The 27,177-nt window shown below is 48.3% G+C and overlaps 1 protein-coding gene across 2 annotated transcripts in view; it reads left to right on the top strand.

Annotated features, from left to right (window-relative positions):
• Positions 1-27,177, top strand: part of AP2B1 (adaptor related protein complex 2 subunit beta 1) — a 63,599-nt gene that overhangs the window by 2,644 nt on the left and 33,778 nt on the right. For both annotated transcript variants that reach the window (XM_082201385.1, XM_082201386.1), the window contains exons 2-12: positions 1,756-1,813; positions 2,815-2,920; positions 4,374-4,509; positions 5,822-6,067; positions 12,528-12,718; positions 13,820-14,041; positions 21,287-21,407; positions 22,471-22,566; positions 22,816-22,931; positions 23,711-23,876; positions 25,849-25,947. In XM_082201385.1, the coding sequence (XP_082057511.1) occupies positions 1,777-1,813; positions 2,815-2,920; positions 4,374-4,509; positions 5,822-6,067; positions 12,528-12,718; positions 13,820-14,041; positions 21,287-21,407; positions 22,471-22,566; positions 22,816-22,931; positions 23,711-23,876; positions 25,849-25,947 (1,536 nt within the window). In that variant the 5' untranslated portion in view covers positions 1,756-1,776. The remainder of the gene's footprint in view (positions 1-1,755; positions 1,814-2,814; positions 2,921-4,373; positions 4,510-5,821; positions 6,068-12,527; positions 12,719-13,819; positions 14,042-21,286; positions 21,408-22,470; positions 22,567-22,815; positions 22,932-23,710; positions 23,877-25,848; positions 25,948-27,177) is intronic.

Consider the following 27,177-nt stretch of genomic DNA (forward strand, 5'->3'; position numbering starts at 1 on the left):
GAGAGGTTTTTCATCTGCCCCTGGTTTTAAAAACTTGCTCAGGCATCCCTCCCTACTAATTTTACCCAGGGATGGGAAAACATCTGCAGTCTCAAAGTGCCAGCATCCTGTGTTATTGTTGTCAGTTAGATTTCTATCTAATTTCTATCTATCTAAATTTCCCAACCCTTTCTCCCAAAGGAGCCCAGAGCGGCAGACAGCAAAACAATGCCATTGAAATAAAATCCCATTTCAAAATGCTAATAACCCCTAAACGCATTTTAAGAAATAATCACATAGCTTCACTTTGAATAATTTCAGGTTGCCTGGAACAGTATATTTTGGCCATCAAAGGCCTGGGTTCATAGGAGTGTTTTAAGATCCACCATGAATGTTAATAGCGAGGGAAACAAGTGCACCTTGCTAGAGAGGGCATTCTGCAGCTGGGGAAGCCACCACTGAAAAGGCCCTGTCATAGGTCAGCACCAGCCGGGCTGTGCCCTCACCATCACCCACTGGCCTCCCCTACTGATCAGAAATATAAAACAGTTCTACAAATAAATGAATTCCGTGAATACTTCTAGGGATACAGGATGGCCTCATCCAGAAGTCAGATATTTAGTGTCTCTTTGGAAGGCCCTTCCAGCAGAGATTCAGCAGGCATCCTTACTTTTAACTTTCAGGAGTTTCTCTGAAAGTTTGTTTGTTTGTTTGTTTGTTTGTGCCAACAGGCTATGCAGTTGTTTAAAATACTTTTTATTCAGCCAGTCATTTTAATTATTGTTTTGTACTGCTTTGGATGATTTTTTTTAATAAAAAAGTTCCTCCCCCTACAAAATTTATACATGATTGTAGTAAAACTTCTAAGCGGTTTACAAACTTGATTGTAGTAAAACTTCTAAGCGGTTTACAAATGATATTTAATTTGTCAAGAAAAAACAGATTAAATTGTTTAAAAATAATTAAAATTAGTGGTGAAAGAGTTTAAAACACATCTCCTGTGTGTCTGGAAAGACTTACCTCAACAATTTCATTTTAAACAGGCAGCCTACTTCATGTCGATAGACAGGAAGCTCTGAAGTGTCAGTACGACCGCACTGGAAGATCGATTTCTTACTATTTAAAAAATCATTTTTATTTAATACAAATTTTATATTGCTCTATGCCACCCTGATATTTTATGAGAGGGTGTGTGTGTGTATATACGTGCACACACACACACACACACACATATATGTCTATATGTCTGTTTATATGTATATATGTATTTATATGGCAGGATTTGAATGCAAAAGAATGAATGAATGAATAACATGACAGTGCCCAATCTTATGGAAAGACTGGGCAAAAAGGTGATGGATTATGGATATGGGTGGATTTCTGTGTGACGTTAGATTGACCCTTTGTGAATATAGGATTAAAAATGGAGAAACAGGATACCCTCTCTCTGACAGGTGCTAGAAAAAAGCAGGAGATGTCTGTGAGAGCCGCCTGGGATCTTCCAGTGGGTTTCTGTTGATAAAAGTGCTCTTAGATGAGACTTTTGGTCTGACCCAGGAGAGTTTTTCTTTAATGCTTCAAATTGATAAAGTTCCCTCTTACCTAATTCTCAAAGCACCCGGAAGAGTATAAAGCCTAATTCTTAAATTTATTTTGATAATTGTATTATGTCTGCTCTTCTCTAAAGAACTATTTAGTACCATTTTATGTAAACGGCATAGGGTTTTATTATTATTATTATTAACATTAAAATATTGCTATATTGTTTGTTTCCAGGTGTGATAAGAACTTGAAATCATGACAGACTCCAAATATTTCACTACCAATAAAAAAGGTTAGATTCCACTCATTAATGTGATATTGCAGCTTGTTTCTAGAGATACCTGGGTTGGGGGGGGAGGATTTGGGAATGATGCAGATGTGGTTCAAAAGCCTAGGCAGCATGCGAGATCACATGGAGGCTCTTCCTTCCACGCCACCTCTCTTTCCACTGGCTTTGAGGGAAACACGTTGGCAGCCATCCTATAAAACCATTGCCGAGTCCGTGTCTGCAGAATATTAGGTTTTGCTGAATCAGTCTCCGTTTCAGTTCTCGGGAAATGTTCTAGATGGATTCTAAAGCAATTTTCCTGCTGTTTAGGTTGAATAATAATAATAATAATAATAATAATAATATTATTATTTATACCCCATCCATCTGGCTGGGTTTCCCCAGAGTGGCTGGCCAGCTTCCAACAAAAGATTAAAAATACATTAAAACATCAGTCATTAAAAACTTCCTTAAACAGGGCTGCCTTCAGATGTCTTCTAAACGTCAGATATAGTAATTGTTAATTGCTTTGACATCTGATGGGAGGGATTTCCACAGGGCGGGTGCCACTACCGAGAAGGCCCTCTGCCTGGTTCCCTATAACATCGCTTCTCTCAGGGAAGGAACTGCCAGAAGGCCCTCGGAGCTGGACCTCAGTGTCCGGGCTGAACAATGGGGGTGGAGATGCTCCTTCAGGTATACTGGGCATACTGCATGATACCTGAGCGGTGGGGAATTCTTTTTCCTGGAGGAGGGGGCTATTGGTGGCATTAGCCATGATGGCTATGCTCTGCTGCCACAGTTGGAGGCATGCTTTCTGAAATATCAGTTGGTGGAAGCTGCAGGAGGGCAAAATGCTGTTGTGCTTGGATCCTTGTACATTTCCCACAGGCGTCTGGTTGGCTGCTTTGAGAAGAGGGTTCTTGGCTTGATGGGCCATTGGCCCAAACCAACAGGAGTAATCATTATGCCATATTATTTCTGTACACTGTGGCTCTCTCTCACGGCCTCACGTTTCATTTCAGGGGAGATCTTTGAACTGAAAGCGGAGCTCAACAATGAGAAGAAGGAGAAGAGGAAAGAAGCTGTGAAGAAGGTCATTGCTGCCATGACCGTGGGGAAGGATGTCAGGTAACACTCATATATATATTTAAATTTTCTGTTTTACAGTTTAAAGTAATCATTTTTACATCATTACGATATCAATGACTTCGCTCCTTCTCTTTCCGTGGTTCATTTTACATATCATAAATCCTTCCATATTTTACAAAAACCATACCATTCAGTATTCCATTATTACATCCATCAAAGCTTATTTACACTGTTGAATTTATCTTAATGCTGCCAGCGTTTTCAGCTGTACACACTTATTTCCCATGCATTCAATAAACGTTTTCCAGTCTTATCTAAACGTATGTTCTTCTTGTTCTCTTATTCTATATGTTACGTCTGCAAGATGCGCATATTCTGCCAACTTAAATTGCCATTCTTCTTTGGTTGGGACCTCGCTCGTTTTCCGTTTTTGAGCTAACAAAACATGGGCCACAGTAGTGACATACATAAATAACCTTTTTAACACCTGGGAATTTCAGTCTGAATTATCCCCAACAGAAAGGACTCTGGTTTTTTTCCTGAAAGTACATTTGAACATTTTTTTCAATTCATTATGTATCATTTCCCAATATGCCTCTCTTTCTGTCTCCGCAGTGCTGGAGCCCTCTAGCAGGGATGCAGGAAGTTGCGTCTCTCCTCCAGCCATTGCTGCAGTCCAGCTCCCATCAGCCCCAGTGCACCGTGCCCAGTCACTAGGGGTGAGGGGAGTTTTAGTCCAGCAACACTGGGAGAGCGGCAGGCTCCCCACCCCTGGTCCATGTGTCTGGGACTCTTTGCTGTCATGGAGGAAGCAATCTCTGGGCATACTCAGGGGAAAATGTTCCTCCTCTAAAGATTGTTGAGATTCCAGCTCCCATCAGCCCCAACACATCATGGGCAGTCCAGCAAAAACAGGAGGGTCATACGATCCCCTATTGCCAAATTCTGTAGGGCAGATGGTAGTGGTGGTGAACCTTCAGCCCATGGGCCGAATCAGGCCTGCCAGGCTGTTTTGGCCCAGCCATACCCATCAGCTTGCAAGTCTGACCTGAGACCCTGAGTTAGGTTTCCACGCTTCAGTTTTTCCTCCGTTGGGGCCGGCCCTACTGTTAGGCAATGCAGATCTGTTTTAAAAGTGTGTTTTAGGTTTGGCTGCCTTTGGTAATGTTTTCTTTCGAACTGTTTAAGGTCATTTTTTTTGTTAAACGTGCATTCTGTAGTTGATCTCTTCTGCAGTGTTTCGTTTTGAAATCTTTAAGATAGTATTTGACTTTCCTGTTAATTACGTTGCTTTGAATGTATACTTCAGCAATGTTTAATTAGATGTTTTAGTGCGTCGTTAAACCACTTTGAGATTTATTCCTTTAAAATATAAATAAATATTCCCAACAATAATAATAATTTGCTTGGAATATTGGAGGTCTGCTTCCAGTTTCAGGGTTCCTGCTTCAACTCGACATTCTCATTCCCTCCCTTTCTATCTATCATCTAGCTCCCTTTTCCCAGATGTAGTGAACTGCATGCAGACCGACAACCTGGAGCTGAAGAAGCTGGTCTACCTGTACTTGATGAACTATGCCAAAAGCCAGCCAGATATGGCCATCATGGCAGTCAACAGTTTTGTGAAGGTAATGGGGGCAGTTGGGAAAATATGGGTTCTTTAATTTTACTACATGCCAGCAAAGTGCCAGGTGTCGCGATGACCGGGTTGCATGCAGAAGGAACCCCAATGTTATGATGACATCCTTATAGGCAGCATGTCCTCCGACTGTAGGAAGAGTCATTCTTCAGTGAAAGAGCATCGCAAGTTCAAGCCTCAGTATCTTCAGGCAGGGCGGCACATCTTTAAGAGAATGCCTTTATTTAATAAAATCTATATACTGCATGATTTAAGCGAAAAAAGACCTCAGAGCGGTTTACGAAAAGAATAAAACAGTAAAATACAAACAATTAAAAAGGCCTATTTGAAACATTTGGAGAATAATTAAAAAGTCAAAGGTTAAATCAAGGCAGGTTGCAACACATGTCAACATTTTGCAAATCTGGGTAGGGTCATCTAGGCAAGATGGTTTTAGTAAAGGTAAAGGGACCCCTGACTGTTAGGTCCAGTCATGGCCGACTCTGGGGTTGCGGCGCTCATCTCCCTTTATTGGCCGAGGGAGCCGGCGTTTGTCCGCAGACAGCTGCGTCATGTGGCCAGCATAACTAAGCCACTTCTGACGAACCAGAGCAGCATACAGAAACGCTGTTTACTTTCCCGCTGGAGCGGTACCTATTTATCTACTTGCACTGGCGTGCTTTCGAACTGCTAGGTTAGCAGGAGCAGGGACTGAGCAACGGGAGCTCAACCCATCGGGGGATTCGAACAGCCGACCTTCTGATCGGCAAGTCCTAGGCTCTGGTTTAACCCACAGCGCCGCCCGTGTCCCAAGATTGTTTTAGCAGGTGTTAAAAAGAGTACAGTAAAGGTGCCTGTCTGGTGTCAATAGGCAGGGAGTTCCAGAGAGTCTGTGTGGCCACGCTAAAGGTGTGGAACAGGTATTACATGCCAGCAGATTGAAACAGTTGAGTGGGCATATACAGGGTAAGGCAATCTCACACGTAAAATGATCCCAAGTTCCTAAGGGCCTGATACACCAATAGTAATACCTTGACCTTGACCAGGTAGCAAACTGGCAGCCAGTGCCATTCTCTGAGCAGAGGCGTTGCATGTTGACATGGCCTCACTCCTGCCAGTAGTCGTGCCGCAGCATCCCACCCTCACTGCAGCTTCCAGGCCAAGCGCAAGGGAAGCCCCCCATAGAGCACATTGCAGCAGTCCGGCCCTGAAGCAACTTGATTGCGTCCCAGGAAGTGGCGGGACTCAAACTCTCTCGCTCTGGGGGAGTGAAACTGCACAGAACACCTTTGTGACGACCTGCTTCTCTCCCCCCCCCCCAGGACTGTGAAGACCCCAACCCTCTCATCCGTGCGCTGGCGGTGCGCACCATGGGCTGCATCCGCGTGGACAAAATTACCGAGTACCTGTGTGAGCCGCTCCGCAAGTGCCTGAAGGACGAGGACCCCTACGTGCGGAAGACGGCGGCCGTCTGCGTGGCCAAGCTGCATGACATCAACGCCCAGATGGTGGAGGACCAGGGCTTCCTGGACTCCCTTCGCGACCTCATTGCAGACTCCAATCCCATGGTAAATAAAGTACCCCTCCCGCAGGGGACGCTTCCTTGATGCTTGGCATAATGTTTCTTGGCTAACGCAAGTGTTTATGTGCGCAGGATTGTGGCGCTGTGTAGCTCAGCGCCAAAGCATCTGCATTCTGTGTGGAAGGCCTCAGGATCAGTCCCCAGCAGCATCTCCAAGTGGGGATGTCTGAAACCCTGCTGGTCATTGTGGCCGGTGCTGAGCTTGATGGACCACTGGTCTGACTCAGCACAAGGCAGCTTCCTATCTTCCTGCTTCAAGCCTTTACTCAGAACAATGAGGACTAGAATCATGCTTGGGTACAGGTTTGAAAAGAGTTGTGTCTGAAATCCTGGACAGCCGCTGTTGGTCAATGTAGGCCAGGGTTTCCCAAACGTGGGTCTTCAGCTGTTTTTGGACTACAATCCCCATCAGCACCTGACTACTCGTCCTGCCAGCTAGGGATGATGGGAGTTGTAGTCCAATAACAGCTGGAGAACCATTTTACATTATGGTTCCTGAGACCAAGGAGGAGGTTTTTGACTGTTTGGGTACAGGCAGAGACCATTTTGAATTAAGATGATAGACAGCACCGATTTTTAACCACTGGTTTTGAAACTGCACAAGTTTCCTTGCCCCTTAGAATTCACAAGTGAGGTCCGATGTGTGGCTGCTGGTTATCAGTAGAACAATTCCATGTGAAATATTAGAATGTAAACACCCATAATGAAAAGATGCGATAGAAACGGTCGTATTAAAGCAACATGGCAGACACAGGTTGAGAGATCAGGGGCCTACCAGTCTGAACAGGTGTGTCTTCAAAAGTTATGAGGATGTCTCTACAGGGGCGCCTTCTGCCAACTGGGATCGCAGCTGCCAGCTCTTCTGGGTTAGGACCAGGGAGAAGTGCTCTTGTTCCAGTAGGGTCAAGTAGATTGAATCCCCATAGGGATTTGGGGAGTCAGTGATGGCGTTGGTCGGTCATGATCTCATCTACCATGGGGTGCTGAGATAGAGGCCTGCCCACCCCTGCTGGCAAACAGAATTAATCCCCCAACACCAGGGAACTTTACATTTGGGCGTTTGGTGGTGGGGCCTTTAGTCAACCCCTTAATCTCCAAATCTTGATGCGTGTACACAGGTCATAGTTGGTCTGTGTGCAGAGTCCCTGCTTACAGGCTGTCAGATTTTTGGGATCATCTCCAATTTACCAGACTCTGATGTGTTCATTTGGGTAATCATCTGTGGCAGGAAACAAGCCTTTGAGATGACCAGCAGGTAAGCAGAGAGCACCCTTCTCCAGGCAGGTTATATCCAGATTGGCGAGGAGGGAAGGCTGGTCTGGATTATCTAAAGGCCTAGCCTCTAAGGTCTCCCCAAAGGGCTGAATCCAGCTGCTGTGGGCAGACTTTCCTAATGCCCTGCCTTGAAGGCTCCTGATAACTCACCATGTTAAGTTACTAGCTTCAATTACATCCAGTTCTGACCAGGCCAGTCAAAGCAAATTAGGGCCAGAATTGCCATCGAGAACAGATTCCCAAACCTCCTCTCCCTTTCTTGTTGCGCGTAGTTGGTGGTGGTGGAGGTGACATCTGGTTGCAGCCCGTTCATCCTGGGGTGTTTGTGCCATTGTCCGGGTTTCCCACTTTCTGGGCCCATAATGGAACAAATGGACCGGAATGCCAATCCCACCGGCTTGAGCCTCTCTTGATAGTGATGTATTTGCTGGCCAAGTGCCAGAGTCCCTTCCACAAACAAGGAACCTCAGGACGATCTGTTCTGAATTTGATCTTCTGGCTTTTCCTGAGACAATGGCTCCGAAAGTGTCTGACTTTGCTGCCCTCACGTTTTGCTGGAAGCTGCTGCTTCTCTCCCCCCCGGCCGGCCCTTTGCTAGGAAATTAGATGCCTTTCTGGCTTTTGAAAGGCAGCATTCCAAGCTGGTTCTGTTCAGACTTCCTCCCATGAATATTGATGGTTTCTCAGAGACGCGGTGTTCTCGCCAAAGCAACTGTCTCCTTATGTTGGGGAGTGTAAAAAGAATGCCTTTTCTATGTCTTAAGTCTTTATTTAACCGTCACCAGGTTAAAAAAGCCTTATGTATATACAACCCCCGAAATGGCAAGACAAAAATCCTACAGCAAAAAGGTGAAAATCTGTGTTGCGGTCCTGTGGGGACTCAATTTTTGGGCATTGCGAAAGACGGAAGCGTCCTATTAAAGCTGAGAACGTGGACGTTTTGCAGGTTGAGTGCAGGGGATCCAGTCATTTTGCTGAAAGCAGCAGTGTGGTATAGTGGTTAGAGGGAGACTGAGGCCCAAATTTTCTCTGAGCTTTACAGCTTACTAGGTAACCTTAGGTCAGTCTCTGTCTGCCTATCTTAGCCTTGCCTGCCTCACAAGAGTGTTCAGAGGGTATGATGGGAGGGGAGAGAACAATGTATGCCACTTTAAGCTCCTCGGAGGAAAGGTTGGGATATTAATTTAATGAATAACAACAGCAACAGCAACAACATACCAGCAACTTGAAAAGGTGAAGCTTGTGAAGTGAGCACAGGTTGACTGTTAAAACCTGGGGATTTGTGTCTCCCCATTGGCTGAACTGCAGTGATGTCACAGAAGCCCCGGGGGAATGAGAGATGGCCAGAGAAGGGCGAGAGTGTTCTTTATCTAGTGTTTTTGAGCATCCAAAGCCTATTGCGAACCTCATCCTATCGGAATCCCTGAAACGGCCTTGTGAATTGGGCCAGTATTATTATTTCCCATGTTGTGCATGAGAAATGACGCGGTTTGCCAGAAGCGAAATGTACTTTAGGGGAGGGCATGTATGTTCTGATTGGTAGCCCATTCTGCTATCCGCTGTGCCACACCAGCTTCCAAGAGAAAAAGGAGAAGGCCTCGGGTTGCACCCCTCATGCGGAGAGCAAACGACATAGCAGCAGGAAGGCTGGGAAGCCCCAGGGGGTCAATGGAGGCCCTTGGTCCTGTGGCTGATGGGCCGCGATATAACCCAAGTCTTCCTGGTCAGAGTCTGCAACTGGTTCCCGAAAGCTGGATGCACTTTGGGCCGTTTCTCCTGTAGCTGTGGAAGACGAGCCACAAGGGGGCAGCACAAGGCAGTTTTGTTCTAGCTGGAGGGGGCCGTAGGGGGGGGGCAGCAGTGCAATTCCAGGGACTTCCTTGTTTGACTTTCTTTGATGATGGGCCACTTTAAAGGATTAGACAGAAACAAGAAAACCTCTAGCACATCTGCAGAGCTAAGCAGGGTCTGATAACGGTTTCAGATTGGATGAGGGACTGCGTGTTAAGATTTCTTCATTGCGGGGGGTGGGTTGCACTCGATGACCCGCGGGGTCCCTTCCAGCTCTACAGCTCTGTGATTCTTTGATAGATGGCTGCTGGCCGCGATGGCAGTGCTCTGCCTAAACAGTTTGAGGAAGCGATGCTTCAGAATACCAGTTGCTGGAAAACGCAGGAGGGGAGGGGACTGCTGTGCTCAGGTCTTGCCTGCTACTGTGAGAACAGGATGCTGGAGTCATCCAGGAGGCTCTTCCTATGTCCTTATCTCTCTGCCCGAGATCCTGAATTGTTGGCTATCAGAGTGATCATGCTGGACCAAGCAGACCAGAAGGCCTGGCTTGTTTCAAAACAGATTCCTAGGTCCTACCGGAAATAGATCACTTGTGGCTATTCCTCCCACTTTGGGCGTGGGCATGTTCTGAAATCTAAGGAACTGGAGATGGCTGCCTGGTCGGGGAAGGGGGGGTTATACCTGACTTTCTCTCCCCTCTGGGACAAAGACGCAGTGTGGTGAGTCCCTAGGTAGCCGTGGGCGGGCTGTTGAACCCTCCCCGTCCCTGTTCCCCCACCTGCAGATCTGCTGCAGAACAAAACAGTCAAACGCACCCCCTTAACCTTTCACTTCTGCCGCTCTTATTTTTAACGCCAAATGAAAGCAGATCTTTGCAAGGGGTCCATTGTCTGGCATGTTCTGTTCTTCTTGCTGCTGTGATCTTTTCTCTCTCTCCCCCCCTCCTTTCCCAGAATCATTTCGACATCCTTTGTTGACTGCCACATTATTATTTTTTTAAGTGAAAACCTTTACATTTCCACCCTCCTGCTTTTCTTTTTCTTCTCTGCTGTAAAAAAAGAAGCAAAACCGATGCCAAAAAAATCACGGCTCCAAATCCAGGAGAGCCGGTGTGGGCCTCTTTCCAGATATTGTTGGATTCCAGATCCCATCCATTCTGGCAAGCATCAGGGCGCAGCGATGGCACCAGCAGGTTCAGGACAAAAGCATTTTCTGAGATCTCAGTGGAAAAGGATTCACTCCCCCCCCCTTCCCTGGCTTGCCTCTTCTGAATTTGTAGATTCGGATGGAGACCTGGTCTGGCATCTTTTGACTGCTCCCGGGCCGCAATCGCTAAGCTTTGGAAGACTTTTGAGCTCAGTAATCTGGGCTATTTTAGTATCCTAAGACTTGGCAAATCTTGGAAAAAGAATCTCACACGAGCGAAAGCATTTTGTGGACCAAAGAGCATGAGATGACTTCTTTGCCACTTGGCCTCATTTCATTTCATCTGCAGATATAGTGGAGAGCTACTGCCAGTCAGTGTAGACAGCGCTGGGCTAGATGGAGCCCATGGTCTGACTTGGTACGAGGCAGCTTCCTATGTTCCCATTATGCAGAAACATGAGGACTAGCGTCACACTTCATTTTCAGAGGAAGGACCGTAGCTCAGGGCTTTGCAGGCCCTGGGGTCCAGTCCCTGGTGGCATCTGCAGAGACAGCTGGGAAAGACTCCCTCCCTTGCACCCTGGAGAAGGGCTGCCAGGCAGCATAGATGAGATGCTGAGATGGACAGGCTCTGTCTAAGGCAGCAGAAGGGTGTTTATGTGCTGCTCAGCACCAGAGAGCCAACCCCACCTTGATTTGCCACCCTCTCCCTAACCATCTTTCCTCTTCCACCTCCTGGTGCTGCCTCCATCCACCTCCTTCCCTTCCTGGCACTTAACAGGCGGCTGAGTCTAAGATTCAGGGCCTCTAAATGGCAGGCGCATTCCCCTCCATTAGCCACATTCCACACTTGGTTTAATTTCCAATTAGCCTTGGATAATAACAAAAGTAATCTAATTGCTCTTCCTCCTGGTGTCCCAGATCCCCTCCTGCTTTCCCCGTCTATCACATTTTCCCCTTCTCTGCTTGATGGAGAGAGACAGGCTTTTTTCTCCCTCCCTCCTCTCCCTTCCACCCCCCACCCCCTTGTTCATTAAGTCATTTTATTCACTGCTGAATTGGCAGTGAAGGATCGTTCACGTCCCCAGTTTCTCTCTCACACACAAACCCACGTCGCTCTGAGCTGGCACTCTTTGGAATTAAAAAATAACAATGCTTAGGGAGCCAAGAATGCTGCTCCTTCCACATGTTTGGGGCTAATTTTTATTTTTATTTTTATAGATGGGTTATGGGGCTCAAGCCCACTTTTTTCGTTTGTAAAGGTTTTTTTAAAATTGTATTTTATGTTATACAGTGGTACCTCAGGTTACATACACTTCAGGTTACATACGCTTCAGGTTACAGACTCCGCTAACCCAGAAATAGTGCTTCAGGTTAAGAACTTTGCTTCAGGATGAGAACAGAAATTGTGCTCTGGTGGCACAGCGGCAGCAGGAGGCCCCATTAGCTAAAGTCATGCTTCAGGTTAAGAACAGTTTCAGGTTAAGAACGGACCTCCGGAACGAATTAAGTACTTAACCTGAGGTACCACTGTAATGCATATAAAACAGAGAGGACTATTATATAGCAAGAGAAGAAAATTAACAGATAAAAAAAATGAAACCGTAAAGGGGGCATGTAGAATAAGCACAGTTCCATATGGGTTAAGTAACAAAGCCCAAATAGTGAAAGGAAAAAATGGAGAACAAATGTTGCCTTTGCATAAAGGAAGAAGATTTGTGTTATTTAAACAGTGAGGATTGTTCCAGATTTGTCAGGTTTGCGGCGAGGGTTGTATTGAAAATGATGGTCCTTACAACACCCCTGTGAGAGAGGTTGGTCTGAGAGAGGCAGGGACTGGCCCAGCTCACCTAGTGAGTTGCATGGACGAGTAGGAATTCGAACCCAGGTCTCCCAGGTCCTGGTCTGACACTCTTAACCATTCGAGCGCCCTGAGTGGAGCCACCTTTCTCTCTCTCTCTTTGCCACCCACATGAAATTAGGTTGAGGATCCTATGAGATCAGGTCGAGGGTCACAAATGGTCAGCCCCAATTCTACTCCCAGATAACTGTGGACTGGTTTTACTTTGAGTTTTGCTGGTGTGCATAATTGCTTTGTATATGCTCAGAGACCATCTTCTTTATATAATTCCAAGCTTTTTTAATGCCCTTTGGCTAGGCATTAAAACGCCCCCACAAAATCTCAGCCAAGATCTGGAAAGCATGGATTGTTCCTTCTCCCTTCCCTCTTGCAGGTGGTGGCCAACGCTGTAGCTGCATTGTCCGAAATCAGCGAATCTCACCCAAACAGCAACCTGCTGGACCTGAACCCCCAGAACATCAATAAGTTGCTCACTGCTCTGAACGAGTGCACTGAGTGGGGACAGATCTTCATTTTGGACTGCCTCTCCAACTACAACCCAAAGGATGACCGTGAAGCCCAGAGGTAGGTAGGCCTCGGGTTGCAGACCCCTGTCCCTTAGCGCCACTTGCTTCCTCCTGGCTCAGCAGCTTCACATCTGTGGGCAGAGGCATGTGACGCCTCTAGAGTAATACGCATTTGACTTGTGGAGCCCCTTGCCGCAGGATTCTTGTAACAGACACTGGGGAAAGCATGGAAATAGTCATGGAGGATGCCTCTGTCAGCAGCTGAAACACGGTCTCTCACTTCATATGGCTTGCCTTTTAAAAGAAGACAAGCAAAATAAAAATAAGATAATTAACTTAAAGAAAGGAGAGGGATCCTCAGCAAATAAGGCTGCCAACATATTAAGCGGGTTCAAGTTCAGATTTCAAATCACCGTAAAAATTGACCTGTCTACATCAATTTCACATTTTTGTTTGTGGTATTTGCTATAAATAATAATGGGATGTGAAACCCCTGTAGCTCTGTAAACTTACAAGTTTCTTTTTTACAATCTTTTTTATTGATTTTCAAAAATATAAGCATACAACATAAAACAATTCAAAATCCAAATATCGAGATTGCTCTGAATCTCTTGACTTACCCCCATCCCTTCCATGGGTCCTTTAGATTCTGTTTTCAACTGCATATCAATACTTCTCCATTTTTTTCATCTTCCTAGGTTATCTATACATTCTTGTTACAAGTGTATTTAAAACCCTGCTAGTGTTTTGACCAGCTTACAACGATTTTGTATAGACATTATGAACATTTCCCCTTCTTTTTAAAATTTCCCGTCTTCCTGATTCCCGAGCTTCCCAGTTAATTTTGCCATTTCGGCATAGTCCCATCAACTTGATTTGCCAAACTTGCAGGCTTCAAAATGCAACTGTTGATGTGCATTAAGGCAGGCTTCTAGTTAAGGGCTGGAGAAAGCTGGCTGTGCAACAGGAAGTGTCAGGGCTGTGGGTTCAACCCGGCGCAAGAACCTCGCTGTCTTCCTGCCTCTCCTCTTGCCGTCCCGCTAGCCCGACTTGTACACCCTTCAGGAACTTAACTTAGCACTATGTTGAGTTACTCCCAGCGTTTTCCAGGTGTATCCTGAATCTCGGCCCCCTTCCTGTCTCCCCCCCCCCCCGGCAGCATCTGCGAGCGAGTCACTCCCCGCCTCTCTCACGCCAACTCCGCCGTGGTGCTGTCGGCTGTCAAGGTGCTGATGAAGTTCCTGGAGCTCCTCCCCAAGGATTCTGACTACTACAACATGCTGCTGAAGAAGCTGGCCCCGCCGCTGGTCACCCTGCTGTCCGGGGAGCCCGAGGTCCAGTATGTCGCCCTGAGGAACATCAACCTGATCGTTCAGAAAAGGTCAGAGGGGCAGCTTGGGGAAACTCTTCCACCTGGACGGCTGTCGCCCTTCTTTGTGGCCAATCAGTTACCGTATTTTTCGCTCCATAATACGCACTTTTTTCCTCCCAAAAAGTAAGGGGAAATGTGAGTGCGTCTTATGGAGTGAATGGTGCTGCGCAGTTCTCCCTCTCTGCACAGCGCCTCTCCTGCGAAGCCGGAGGAGGAACAGAAGGGGCTCCTTCCATTCCTCCTCCCGCTTGGCTGAAGGGGCGCTGCGCAGTTCTCTCTCTCTCTCTGTGTAGCGCCTCTTCAGCAAAGCGCCTCTCCTGGCTTCTGCCTTAGCCATGCACAGCCTCTTCTGGGAAGGGGGAGCCTTCATCCCGCTGCCCTGAAGGGGCTTGGCTCGGCTATCCCAGAAGCCAGAACAGCCAGAGGCTATCCCAGAATCCAGATCCCTCTTGCTGTTCTGGCTTCTGGGATTCAATTTTTTTTTCTTCTTGTTTTCCTCCTCCCAAAACTAGGCGCGCCTTATGTTCTGGTGCGTCTTATGGAGCAAAAAATACGGTGCTTGCATTTCTAGCTGTCAGGGGATGGTTAGCTGCTTGTGCTTAAAAAGGTGCCCCTTCAGAGTTTGTGCGACCCCACAAACCTCTGTGTGTGACAGAGCTCCTCAGACATGTCTGCTCTAGTCACTAGTAGAGTCTGACAGTGGCTGTCTGCGGAAGCGCTTCCAGCAAAGAAGTTCCTTAACGGAAACGCGTCTCCTGGACTCACGACGTGGCAGCTTCCGGCGCAGCATGGGTCTCCCTGCAGCTGCTTCTGACACCTCCCCGCTATTTTCGCTCGAAGTGTCTCTCACCCCTTTCTCTCCCCTGCTGCTTCCTGCCTGGGCTGCTGCGTCTCTCTCAGCATTACTGAGATCCTCCTCCAGAGACCCGGCGCTCCCCCTGCTGGTCCCTGCTTTGGCTGTTGACTCTCTCCCAGTGTCTGGGAGCCTTACCACTTCCCTTTCCTCCGATGTCAGTTCCCTGACATCCACCTCCCCTCCAGGGCCCCCCTCTCCCCCGCCCCTACTTTCTCCTCTGGGCGGTGAGGAGCTGAAACCCCAAAAAGAATCCTCTTCATCTTCAGACGTCTCGAACAATTCCCTCCATCGGTCTTCGTTCCGACTCGCTGAATCCTCCTCCACCTGGAATCGAGAATCTCCGCTACATGGTAGCTGTGTTCTTTTTCTTCCATAGCTGGTCCCCTATTGACCCTCCCCTCTCTGTCCCCTATATACGGTGACAGCAATGATCTGTGGAACACTGGGTGCAACTTCATGTGGTTCGGTAACCGGAGTCTGAAAGCCACTGGGTTGACCTGTTGCGTGACTTCAAATGGGCCCAGTCTTTTAGGTCTTAACTTCTTACAACCTCCTTTAAATGGTAACCCTTGGGTGGACAGCCACACCTGGTCCCCCACCCTAATGCTTTCCCCTTCCCTTCTGGTTTTGTCTGCCTGCCTCTTATATTCCTCCTTCGCCCTGTTTAAATTAAGTTGGAGCTGGCGATGGATCGCTTCCATTTCTTCAACGAACTGTTCTGCGGCAGGAACGCTCCAGTTCTCCCCCTCCCCCCCTGGGAAGGCTCGGGGATGACACCCGTGATTGGCCAAAAAAGGGCTCATCCCCGTGGACACGTTCTCTGCATTGTTATAGGCAAATTCTGCCAACGCCAGCTTCTCCACCCAATCATTCTCTCTGTCATTCACATAACACCTCAAATATTGCTGGAGGACACCATTAGCTCTTTCCGCCTGCCCATTGGTTTCTGGATGACGGGCAGTGGAAAAATTCACCTCTACATGCAATAAGCTCATGAGCTTCCTCCAGAACCTGGAAGTAAATTGTTTCCCTCGGTCCGAAACCACCCTCAAGGGGGCACCATGCAACCTAAACACATTTTCCACAAACAATTTAGCGGTTTCTTCTGCTGTGACCGCATGTGAGCAGGCTATAAAGTGGGCCATCTTGGTTAACAGGTCTACCACAATCATAATGGCTGTCTTCCCTTTGGACCTGGGCAGATCAGTCATGAAATCTATTGCCACTGCCTCCCATGGTCTTTCCGGCGTGGGTAGTGGTTCTAATAAACCTGCCGGTGCCCGCCTCTCCCCCTTGGCTCGTTGACATCGGTCACACCCTCTCACATATTCACGCACATCTTCCCTGACCTTGGGCCACCAGAATTCCCTGGTAACCAGCCACATGGTTTTGTGTTGCCCAAAATGCCCTGCTGTGGGGCTATCGTGCAGTTGCTTGAGTACCTTTTCCCTCAATTCCCCTTCAGGTATGTATAACGCTCCCTTGTAGTACAACGCCCCGTTTCTCTCCTCAAAACCCCCGGGTTTGTCTCCCTCCCTCCTGAGACCCCTGAGTTTGTCCTGGGCGTATTCATCCTGCACCGTTCCCTCTACCAGTTCCCTTTGCCCCACCAAAGCCGCCCCACACACCCAGCGGTCCTCGGGAATAACATAGGTCTCTTCGGGTGCACCCTCTCCCTCCAAATATTCAGGTTTGCGTGAGAGAGCGTCCGCCCTAACGTTCTCCGGGCCTGGTACGTAACAAATCTCAAAGTTAAATTTGGAGAACTCCTGGGCCCATCTCAACTGCCTTTGGTTGAGCACTCGCGCAGTTCTCCAATACTCTAGATTCTTATGGTCCGTGCACACTTGCACCTTCTGTTGTGCACCAATTAGTAGATGCCTCCATCTCCGGAAGGCCTCATAAATCGCAAGAAGTTCCCGGTCGTGCACCGTGTAGTTTCTCTCAGATTTGTTCAGCTTTCGCGAAAAGAAGGCACACGGTCGCCACTCTGACCCTTCCTTCCCCGGCTGCAGAAGAAGCACCGCCCCTATGGCTCTGTCCGAAGCGTCTGTTTCGACCCTCAGCTTTTTTTGTAAATCCACATGTAGAAGTTGTTCGTCAGAGGCGAAGGCCCTTTTCAGTTCCTCAAACGCTCGCTCCGCCTCCCCCGTCCAAACAAACTTCTTTTTGCTGCTGAGACAGTCCGTGATGGGCGCCGTCAGGTGGGCGAAGTTTCGGATGAACTTACGATAAAAGTTTCCAAACCCTAGGAACCTCTGCACATCCTTCTTGGTCTTGGGTGTTTTCCATTCCAGCACCGCTTGAACCTTGCCGGGGTCCATGGCCAACCCCTTGTCTGACAAGCGGTACCCCAGGAATTCCACCTCCTTGGTATGAAACTGACACTTTTCCAGTTTCACCCACAGTCTGTTGGCTTGCAGCCTGCTCAACACTTCTCTGACGTCTCTCACATGTTGCTCCTCATTCTCCGAATACACCAACACGTCATCTAAGAAGGCCACGCAATTCTTGTAGAGCAAAGGCCCCAGTACATGATTCATAAAGGCTTGAAAACACGCGGAACCTGTTTGTAATCCAAAAGGCATAACGAGGTATTCAAATGCCCCCAAAGGGGTGAACATGGTGGTCTTCCATTCATCCCCTTTCCTTATACGTATCAGGTTGTACGCCCCCCTTAGGTCCAGCTTTGTAAAAATCTTTCCTTTTCGCACCCTGGTCAAAATATCATCAATCCTGGGCATAGGAAAAGCCGCCGGCTCTGTCACTGCATTTAGGGCCCGAAAGTCACATACCAGCCTCGGCTTGTCCGTGTTTTTTTTATCCACAAAAAACACTGGGCTACCCCCCGCTGCCTTGGACTCTCTGATGAAGCCTCTCTTCAGGTTCTTGTCAATGAACGCTCTCAACTCCTGCATCTCCCTGTCTGACATGGCATACAACTTGCCTACAGGAAGCTGTGCTCCAGGGAGTAAATTGATCTGGCAATCAAAGGGCCTATGCGGGGGTAGTTGGTCCGCTTCCTTCTCGCTGAACACGTCGCTGAGATCAGCATACTGTGGTGGCACCTTCCCCTTCTCCATCACTTCCGTCCCTGCTAGGGTGGCTTGGGCCCCTGCTGACCCCTTTTCCGCCCTGCAGTGTTCTAAGCAGTGTGCGGAACCGAAGGAAACCACTCTTTGATGCCAGCCCACCAGCGGATCATGTAGGGCTAGCCAGCTCATTCCCAAAATAATGGGAGCGCCTCCCAAGGTGGCCACATTAAACGCTATCAGTTCTGTGTGCCTTGCCACCCTCATTATCATTGGGACGGTCTGCAAGCTGACGCCTCCTCCCAACAGTTCCCTGCCATCAATCGTGGTCACCTGCAGGGGGTTGCTTAAAGGGATAGTCTGTATCTGGTGTTCAGCAGCAAAATCCTTGCTCATGAAATTGCAGGAGCTGCCTGAGTCCAACAGCGCCTTTATTTTTAGGGGGTGTCCATTTTGCAGCTCTAGCGACACTTCAATCACTAGAGCAGGTCGAGGAGCTTCTGGCACTGGCACTTGGGGAAGGGGCACTTTCACTGCTCTTTGGCTTGGCTGCAGTGCCCTGCTGGCAACCAGGCGTTGGCTTTTACCTGCTCCGTTTCTCCCTGCTCTTCCCCCTCAACAGCTCCTACCATCCCTTGCCATTCCTTCCTCTGGGGGCAGACTCTGGCAAAGTGGCCTGGCTGTTGGCAGAGATAGCATTTCCGGGCTCCCTTTCCCTCCTTCTTCGCCCCCTCACTGGGCTTTGAAACTGCGCGCGCGCGGGCTGTTCCGATTTCCATCGGCTCTGCCGGCGGGAAAGCTGACTCAGGAATGTCTGGAATGCGTAACTCCTTCCAACGTTCCCCTCTCCCTTCCCGCCTCTCCAAGGCTCTTGCCTCCTGGCGCGCTCCAATGGTCAGCGCAGATTTGGTCAGCTGATCCATAGACCCCGCCCTGGGGCTCCTGGCCAGCTCGTCTTTCACAGCTGAAGAAAGACCTTCTTCAAATAGCATCTGAATGGGTGCCGCCGATAAATCCCACCCCAATCTGTGAATCAGCATGGTAAATTCAGTCCAGTACTCACGGACAGATCTGCTTCCCTGCTTGCAAGCCATTAGCTGTCTGCGTACCACCCCTTCCTCAATATCGCTGGAAAACATGATATCCATGGCACGAAAGAATTTCATAGTGTCCTTTAGGATATCGTTGTGCGTTGCCATCAGGGGTCGAACCCAGTCCCGCGCCCCCTTCTCAAGATGCCCAATTACGAACGCAACTCGCGATTCCTCATCAGGGAACTCATCAAACTGCACATTCAGAGCATATTGCATCTCAGTCCTAAAGGCATGGTAATCCTTGGGGTCCCCCCCCAAACTTCTGCACCAATCCTGGTACCTTTCTGGGGAACTGAGTGGTTCTCCCCTTTTTGTCAGCATCCTGAGCCCTTCTCTCCTCGAGCCTCGCCGTCTGCAGCGCAAGTTGGACCTCCAGAGCTTGATACCTTTCTTCCAAGCTTGGACCAGCTCCAACCCCTGCGTCTCCGGTTCCGACTGGGTTGCTCATGATGCTTTCTCCTGCACAGGCAGCGTACAGAGACTGTCAGACTGCTGTCAGGGGATGGTTAGCTGCTTGTGCTTAAAAAGGTGCCCCTTCAGAGTTTGTGCGACCCCACAAACCTCTGTGTGTGACAGAGCTCCTCAGACATGTCTGCTCTAGTCACTAGTAGAGTCTGACAGTGGCTGTCTGCAGAAGCGCTTCCAGCAAAGAAGTTCCTTAACGGAAACGCGTCTCCTGGACTCACGACGTGGCAGCTTCCGGCGCAGCATGGGTCTCCCTGCAGCTGCTTCTGACACCTCCCCGCTATTTTCGCTCGAAGTGTCTCTCACCCCTTTCTCTCCCCTGCTGCTTCCTGCCTGGGCTGCTGCGTCTCTCTCAGCATTACTGAGATCCTCCTCCAGAGACCCGGCGCTCCCCCTGCTGGTCCCTGCTTTGGCTGTTGACTCTCTCCCAGTGTCTGGGAGCCTTACCACTTCCCTTTCCTCCGATGTCAGTTCCCTGACACTAGCCCACCTTTTCCCCCAAGGAGCTCTAGGTAGATCCATGGTTCTTTTTCCTCTCCTCACAACAACCCTTTGAGGGAGGCTAGGCTGAGAAGCAGGGACTGACCCCCTGCCCCTCCAAGGTCACACCCAGTGAGCTCCAAGTCTGAGTGGGGATTTAAAGCATTTATCTTTCTCAAATAAAGCCTGATGGAGTGGCTCCCTCTTGGTGACAGATACATGCACCCATCCCAGCTTTTGGCAGTGGCTTTGCCTCTTTACGAGGAGTCGCTAAGCAGGTGGGGGCGGCTGTTCACACAGCCTGACGTCATCCCTGTTTAAGGCACCCGCTGCGTGTGAGATGTGTATTTTTAGGAGCCACCCTGTTTTTGTGATTGTAAGTTGTTTGAAATGTGTTTTTTTTGAATTTTAGTATTTTTATTGGAAAAAAATTCAATCACAAAAGGGGAAAGGGGGGAGAACAAAGATATATATATATACACACACACACACACACACATATATATACACACATACAAAAATGCAACGTAATATACTACCATACATTCTTATATAGATTGATAAAGTGTTATTATCCTATTAGGTATGTGGATGTTAATAGCCTTCTGCATTCTGTATAAGCTCATTTCAAATGTTGTCATGTTGATGCAAACAAAGTCTACATCTGTAAGCAGTCCGTTTATAAGTTGCAGGTGTTGTCATATTGTCAGTCCATTGATTAAAGGGTATCATATCTTTATTCTTTCAATTCCTCAGTATCAGTCTCTTGGCCACCATTAGTGCACAAAGAATCCATTTTCATTGTCTCCTTGTTAACTTCCATACAACAGCTATACAGTTCACATGTAAAATGTTGTGTTTTAAACAGTTGTAACCCATTCTGGGATAGGGACACGGATGGCACTGTGGTCTAAGCCACTGAGCCTTGGGCTTGCCAATTGGAAGGTTGGTGATTCAAATCCCCACGGTGGGGTGAGCTCCCATTGCTCTGCCCCAGATCCTGCCAACCTAGCAGTTTGAAAGCACACTACTGCAAGTAGATAAATAGGTACCGCTGCGACGGGAAGGCGTTTCCGTGTACTCTGACACTCGTTAGGTGTCCCGTTATGCCAGAAGCGGTTTAGTCATGCTGGCCACATGACCTGGAAAGCTGTCTGTGGACAAATGCTGTCTCATTGGCCTGAAAAGTGAGATGGACATAGTTGCCTTTGACTGGACTTAACCGTCCAGGGGTCCTTTACCTAACCCACCCTGGGACCTTGAGGTGAAGGGCTGGTGGTAAGTTAATAACAACAATAATAAATTGTGCATGCATTCCCTTCCCCAGGCCTGAAATCCTGAAGCAGGAGATCAAGGTGTTCTTTGTGAAGTACAACGACCCCATCTATGTCAAGCTGGAGAAACTGGACATCATGATCCGCCTGGCATCGCAGGCCAACATCGCTCAGGTCAGCTCTGGGGGGCCAGGGGACACCTGACTTGTGTGTGTGTTCTACAGAATAACAAACATGGGAAGCTGCAATCTGCAATCAATATCATTACAAGATTGCTTCTCCACTAACCTCGCTAGGAACTGCAGGCTTGCAATGTAAAACAACACAGCACACAAGGAAAAGGGACAGGGAGGGAAGAAGAAGAAGAAAAATCAACACCGGGCACCAATTCTTAAAAGGTTGTTCTTATAATGAGCGGGACACAGTTCAGCGTAAGAGATGCCTGATGGAGCTGGGCTTTCGGCAAAGCTGATGGAATGAGCCTTCTGTCTTTTGGAGTCTGAGGCAGTCTGGGTGCCCCCAGGGGACAAACGAGGGAGCGGAGTCTTGATGGAGCTGGCCTGTCTTCCGCAGCCTTTGGCTTCTGCAAGGCCAGGGAGGCAGAGGCACCGCAGGGAACTCCTCCTCTGAGTCAGAAGATGGCGGCAGGGCTGCATCCTCTGACAGGGTGGGCTTGGAATGAGGTACCGGCAGAGCTGCCCATCCCAAGGAAGTAGCCTGAACAGAGTCTTCATAAAAGCCAGAGGCGGATTTAGGGCAGCGTGACTGTTTCCACCGCACTGGGCGCCAAGCCTAGGGGACGCCACAGAGCATCACAACTATGATTAAGTGATCATTATCTACAGGGACACTGGTGGCGCTGTGGGTTAAACCACAAAGCCTAGGTCTTGCCGATCAGAAGTCGGGGGTTCGAATCCCCGCGACGGGGTGAGCTCCTGTTGCTCGGTCCCTGCTCCTGCCAACCTAGCAGTTCGAAAGCACGTCAAAGTGCAAGTAGATAAATAGATTCCGCTCCGGCGGAAAGGTAAACGGTGTTTCCGTGCGCTGCTCTGGTTCACCAGAAGCGGCTTAGTCATGCTGGCCACATGACCCAGAAGCTGTACACCGGCTCCCTCAGCCAATAAAGCGAGATGAGTGCCGCAACCCCAGAGTCGCTCACGACTGGACCTAATGGTCAGGGGTCCCTTTACCTTTACCTTTTTATCATTACTACATCATCATTGTCTGATTCCAACAGGTTCTGGCGGAGCTCAAGGAGTACGCCACAGAGGTGGATGTCGATTTTGTCCGCAAAGCAGTGCGGGCCATCGGACGCTGTGCTATCAAGGTGGAGGCAAGTGAACTGACCTCCCCCCCCCCCCCCGTTTCTGCTTTGGTGTATAACGGGGACCTTCTGCATGCAGAGCAGCTGCTCTGCCACTGAACTATGACCTCTCCCCTGCGGATAATCCTGTTCTGATTTCTATAATACCAGGCGGTGGGTGAGCTGCAGAGTTGTGGGTTGGATCCTGGCCAGCATTTGCACTGGGGCCTGGCCTCTGCTAGACCCTGACCTCCTCCTCTGTCCTGTCCCTCTTCGTAGCAATCGGCTGAGCGCTGCGTCAGCACCCTCCTGGATCTCATCCAGACCAAGGTCAACTACGTCGTCCAGGAAGCCATTGTGGTGATCCGGGACATCTTCCGCAAGTACCCCAATAAGTAAGCATGGCTCCCCACAGTCTACACCACTGCAGCAAAAAGCCCTGGGGCAGCTGATGCCGTCATTGATGTCCTAGCTGTGCTTAGGAGTGGGGGGGCTTCTAGGCTTCTCCACCTCTCCTGGCAGAAATTCCCCTCTTCTGTTTTTGAAACAAACCCAATTGCTTATTACTGTTGACTTTAAAGCTGATTTCTGACACTTGGTTTAAATTGAGCCATGGTTAAGTGTTCTGTTTTTCCTTACTCAGTTTTTACCCACCTTTTGAATTATGTGATTTTCTAGGTGATTTACAAGTTTTTAAAGACCTTAAGTACAACTTCTGGATGCTGAAAACAACTCTTAGTGGTTTGACAGCAGCAGTGAGGTTCAGTCCTTGTTTTCAGAGTTTGATCAGGATAAAAAAAAAACCCCATGTTTTTACCTGCTTTCAAAAGGAGACAAGTGGTGGGTCCAAGCAGACCCTCTGAGGAGGGGGTGAGTGGCTGGGATCTCCGAAAAGGCCCGTCTCTTAGTGGATGGAAATCTTGCATCCTACATATGTTCACTTGAGCTGGGGTTCACTCCCATATTTTAAAGCTATGCTGGTTGAAGATTCCTCCCAAATGGAGGAATGGGGACAGCTGACAGCGGGTGGCAGAGAAGTGGCAAGAGCGAGAGTTCTTAAATTTGAGGACTAGGAGCTTTAAAAGGTTGAGCCAGAGAATTGAAAATTTAGGATGCTACAGGAGTTGGCAACCCTAGAGAAAGCAAAGTGCTTACCTTTGCCTTGGTGAACCAGATACGAGAGCATCATTGCCACCTTGTGCGAGAACCTGGACTCTCTGGACGAGCCGGATGCCCGCGCGGCCATGATTTGGATCGTGGGCGAATATGCGGAGAGGATTGACAATGCGGACGAGCTCCTGGAAAGCTTTCTGGAGGGCTTCCATGATGAAAGCACCCAGGTAATATTTCCCTCTCCAGTCCTATGGCGCCCTTTTTTTGGGAAAGGAAACTGTCTTAGAATGAAACGGACCATTTGTCCCTCTAGCTCTCTGATGCCTCTGCACTGTTTGGCATCAGCTGCCTGCTGGCCACAGTGGCTTTGCACAGAGGCACCAGTGTCTCTAAATTCCAGTTGCAGAAGGGGAGAGGGCTCTTGTGCCGAGGCTTCCCAACGGTATGTTTCAGAACAGATGCTGGACTAGGTGATCCTTTGATCCAGGAGGCTGTTAGGATGTTTCCAGGGCTTCAGGCGGGAGACATTCCCAGCCTTTCATGGAGAAGCTGAGAATAGGACCTAAGACCTTCTGTATGCAGGTTAGGCACTCTAGGACTGAGCTGTGGACCCTCCTTTAAGCTGCCTTAGACTGAATCAGACCCTTGGTCTATCTAACTCAGTGTTGTCTACACTGACTGGCAGCGGCTCTCCAGGGTTTCAGACAGGGAATCTTTCCCAGGCCTCCCTGGAGATGCCATGGGGGGTCGAAAATGGGACCTTCAGCATTCAAGGCATCTGAACTGTGTCCCCTCTCCAAAGCATGCTGCTTCGAAGGAGCAAACGGGGCCCTTGCATTTTAGTAACTGGGTGCAGCCCGAAGACTTGCCCACATTTCCATTTTTAAAAAAGGAATTTACTCTAACCAGCACCCACCTGAAGGCCTTCTAGAGCCATATTTAACAACTAATGAGTTTGGGATAATTACTCCAGGTCAAAAATTATTTTTAGATCAATTAAGTTGATGGGAAATAACTCAAGACACTATTTAGGAATTAAGGAGCCGTAGATCTACAGGGCCAGATGAGTTCTGTGTGGATTATTGAAAGCACTTTCCAGAAAATCTTACTCCACACATACTGGATATATTTAAGACTGTTTTTGCCTCAGGACATATCCCAGAAACCTGGAAGCAATCTAAAGTAATACTCATTACTAAAAACCAAGCAAATATATTTAGCAGCTTGATTCCCATAGGCCAGTCACATTGCTTTGTGTAGATCACACTTTCTAAAACTACAGTTCTAGCAAATAGACTCTAGATATTTATAGCACATTACATTGACCCAGACGAGTTCATTTTCCTGATGCAAAGGTTCGTAGCAGACCTCATCAGAGAGTTACTGAATGCTATTCATTATTCCAGGTAAAATTAATCTGAATTAGATGCCTTGGCTTTAGATGCCTTTAAAGCCTTCGCTTGTGTAGAAAATACATTTCTTTTGCAAGTAATTTCAACTCATGCCATTAGACTTATTTACAAGCCCTCTGCAGCTAAGATTAGGATAAATGGCTGATTCCAAATGTGCAAAAATGTCCAACAGGTACTAAACAGGGACTCGCTTTCTCCTCTTTACTTACTTGCTCTCACTTTGGAAAGTTTAGCAGTGATGCTGTGGGCTACTGTTGAAATCAAAGGACTTACCGGAAAAAGGAAGGATCATTTAATTTATTTTTGGGTGATAAGTTATTTATGCTCTCTTACCCATTAGTTGCAGATCCTTATTTTAAAAAAAGAATTGCAAAAAATGGCAAAATGTTGCTGGGGGTCCTCGCCTCTTAATAGCCACTTTCCTGTTCAGAGTTCAGCCTGCCAGTCTCAGTCCTTCTCCCCCAGGAGGTTGAGGGCTGTAAGGAACAGACCTAGAAATGGTAGGGAGCAGGAGAAGCAGGCAGGGGAGTTTTCCAGCTCTGACCTGGGGAGATACGGGGCTGGGAATGAGGATAGTGAGGATTACAGCAACATGGGTTAGGGTGGGGGAAAAGCAAGCAGAATGTTTGCTGAAAAAGGGAGCAGTCCCAGCCTCTTGGGTGCACCCTGGGAGGTGGGGAGAGAAAGGGGCTCCTTCTGGATCCCAATAGCCATTTTTTGCCCCCTGAAGCTCGCCCAAGGAAGTCAGTGGGCTGCCTCTTAATTGCATTATCCTGCTTTGCTACAGGTGCAGCTCACCTTGCTGACTGCCATCGTCAAACTGTTTCTGAAGAAGCCGTCGGAGACTCAGGAGCTGGTCCAGCAGGTGTTGAGCCTGGCTACGCAGGTAAGCCTCTCGGTTGGGCATGTGTAGGACTCCGTCTCCTACACGGGAAGAACAAAAAACTGCAGAGTTACTGCTCAGGTGCAAAGAGGCCAAACAGTGGCTGGGATTTTTGTCCATGGCGATGCATCTAAGGGCCTACGAAACTCACACCTGGTTGGATGTGTTTTCCTGTGTCTTGTGGGCACAAGGCCTCCTGCCTTTGGATTCTGGTGTGTTGAGTCTGCACAGCAGGTTTTTGTTTGAGATCACTTCCCATTCCTTCCAGACTCAGGGCTTTCTTGCCAAGAGTTTATAGATCGCTTGCACTGCTCAGCAAACGCCCGGTGTTACAAAGCCCACTCAGCTGAGTCACGCAGTGTTTTAATAGCATCCTTGGATCGGTGTTGGCTTCTTGATGTGTCTCGGGACTTGGATTCCGATCCGTGGTGGTGGTGGGAAAGTAAAACCAAATCAAAGCAAGACTCTTTGGATGTGTTATTGTTCCTGCTGATTCGTTGGGAAGTAGAGAAATACTTCATTTCTCCCCCTCTTGGTTGGGGGGGCATCTGCCAGGGACTCTTTTGCAGGGGTTGGGCTAGAATGACTCTTGGGGGGGGGTGCCTTCCAACTCCACAAGTCTTTGATTTTAGTAACTGGGTGCCCAGCCAATCATTACCATTTTGCCACTTAGCTGTGGCCCTTCTAGGAGTAAAGTAAGATTCTGTTCCTCATAAGTGAGATAGCTCAGCCAGTAGATCATGGGGCTCTTAATTTCAGGGTTGTGGGTTCGAGCCCCTCGTTGGGCAGAGAGATCCCTGTACTGCAGGGGGTTGGACTAGGTGACCCTCATGGTCCCTTGCAACTCTACAATTCTATGATTCTAGTTCTGAAGGAAGGGCTGATTTAAATAGGAACGTGGGGCTGTAGACAACTATTTTCTGCTCTGAGTAGACCCCTTTAAAATGGTAGACCTAAATTAGTCATGCCCTCATAGTAATGTCCTGTCTGATTCCCACACCCAGAGTTTTTCAGTAAATATATATTTTTTTTTAAGTGCAGCTCTCCAAGGAAATAGGTGGCATTGCACACTCCTTGTGTCTTCCTGCCCAGTGTTAGAAACTGAGTTACGAAAGCTAGGAACTAAAATGGCACTTTGAACCTAGGTTATGGGTGCCGCAACAGAGTGTCTAGGTGTGCTTATTTTAAAGCAAGAATCCAAAGCTGAAAACGAATGAGCTGCAGCTAAAATAT

Source organism: Podarcis vaucheri (assembly GCF_965113315.1).
Source record: "Podarcis vaucheri genome assembly, chromosome: 15".
Taxonomy (NCBI): domain Eukaryota; kingdom Metazoa; phylum Chordata; class Lepidosauria; order Squamata; family Lacertidae; genus Podarcis; species Podarcis vaucheri.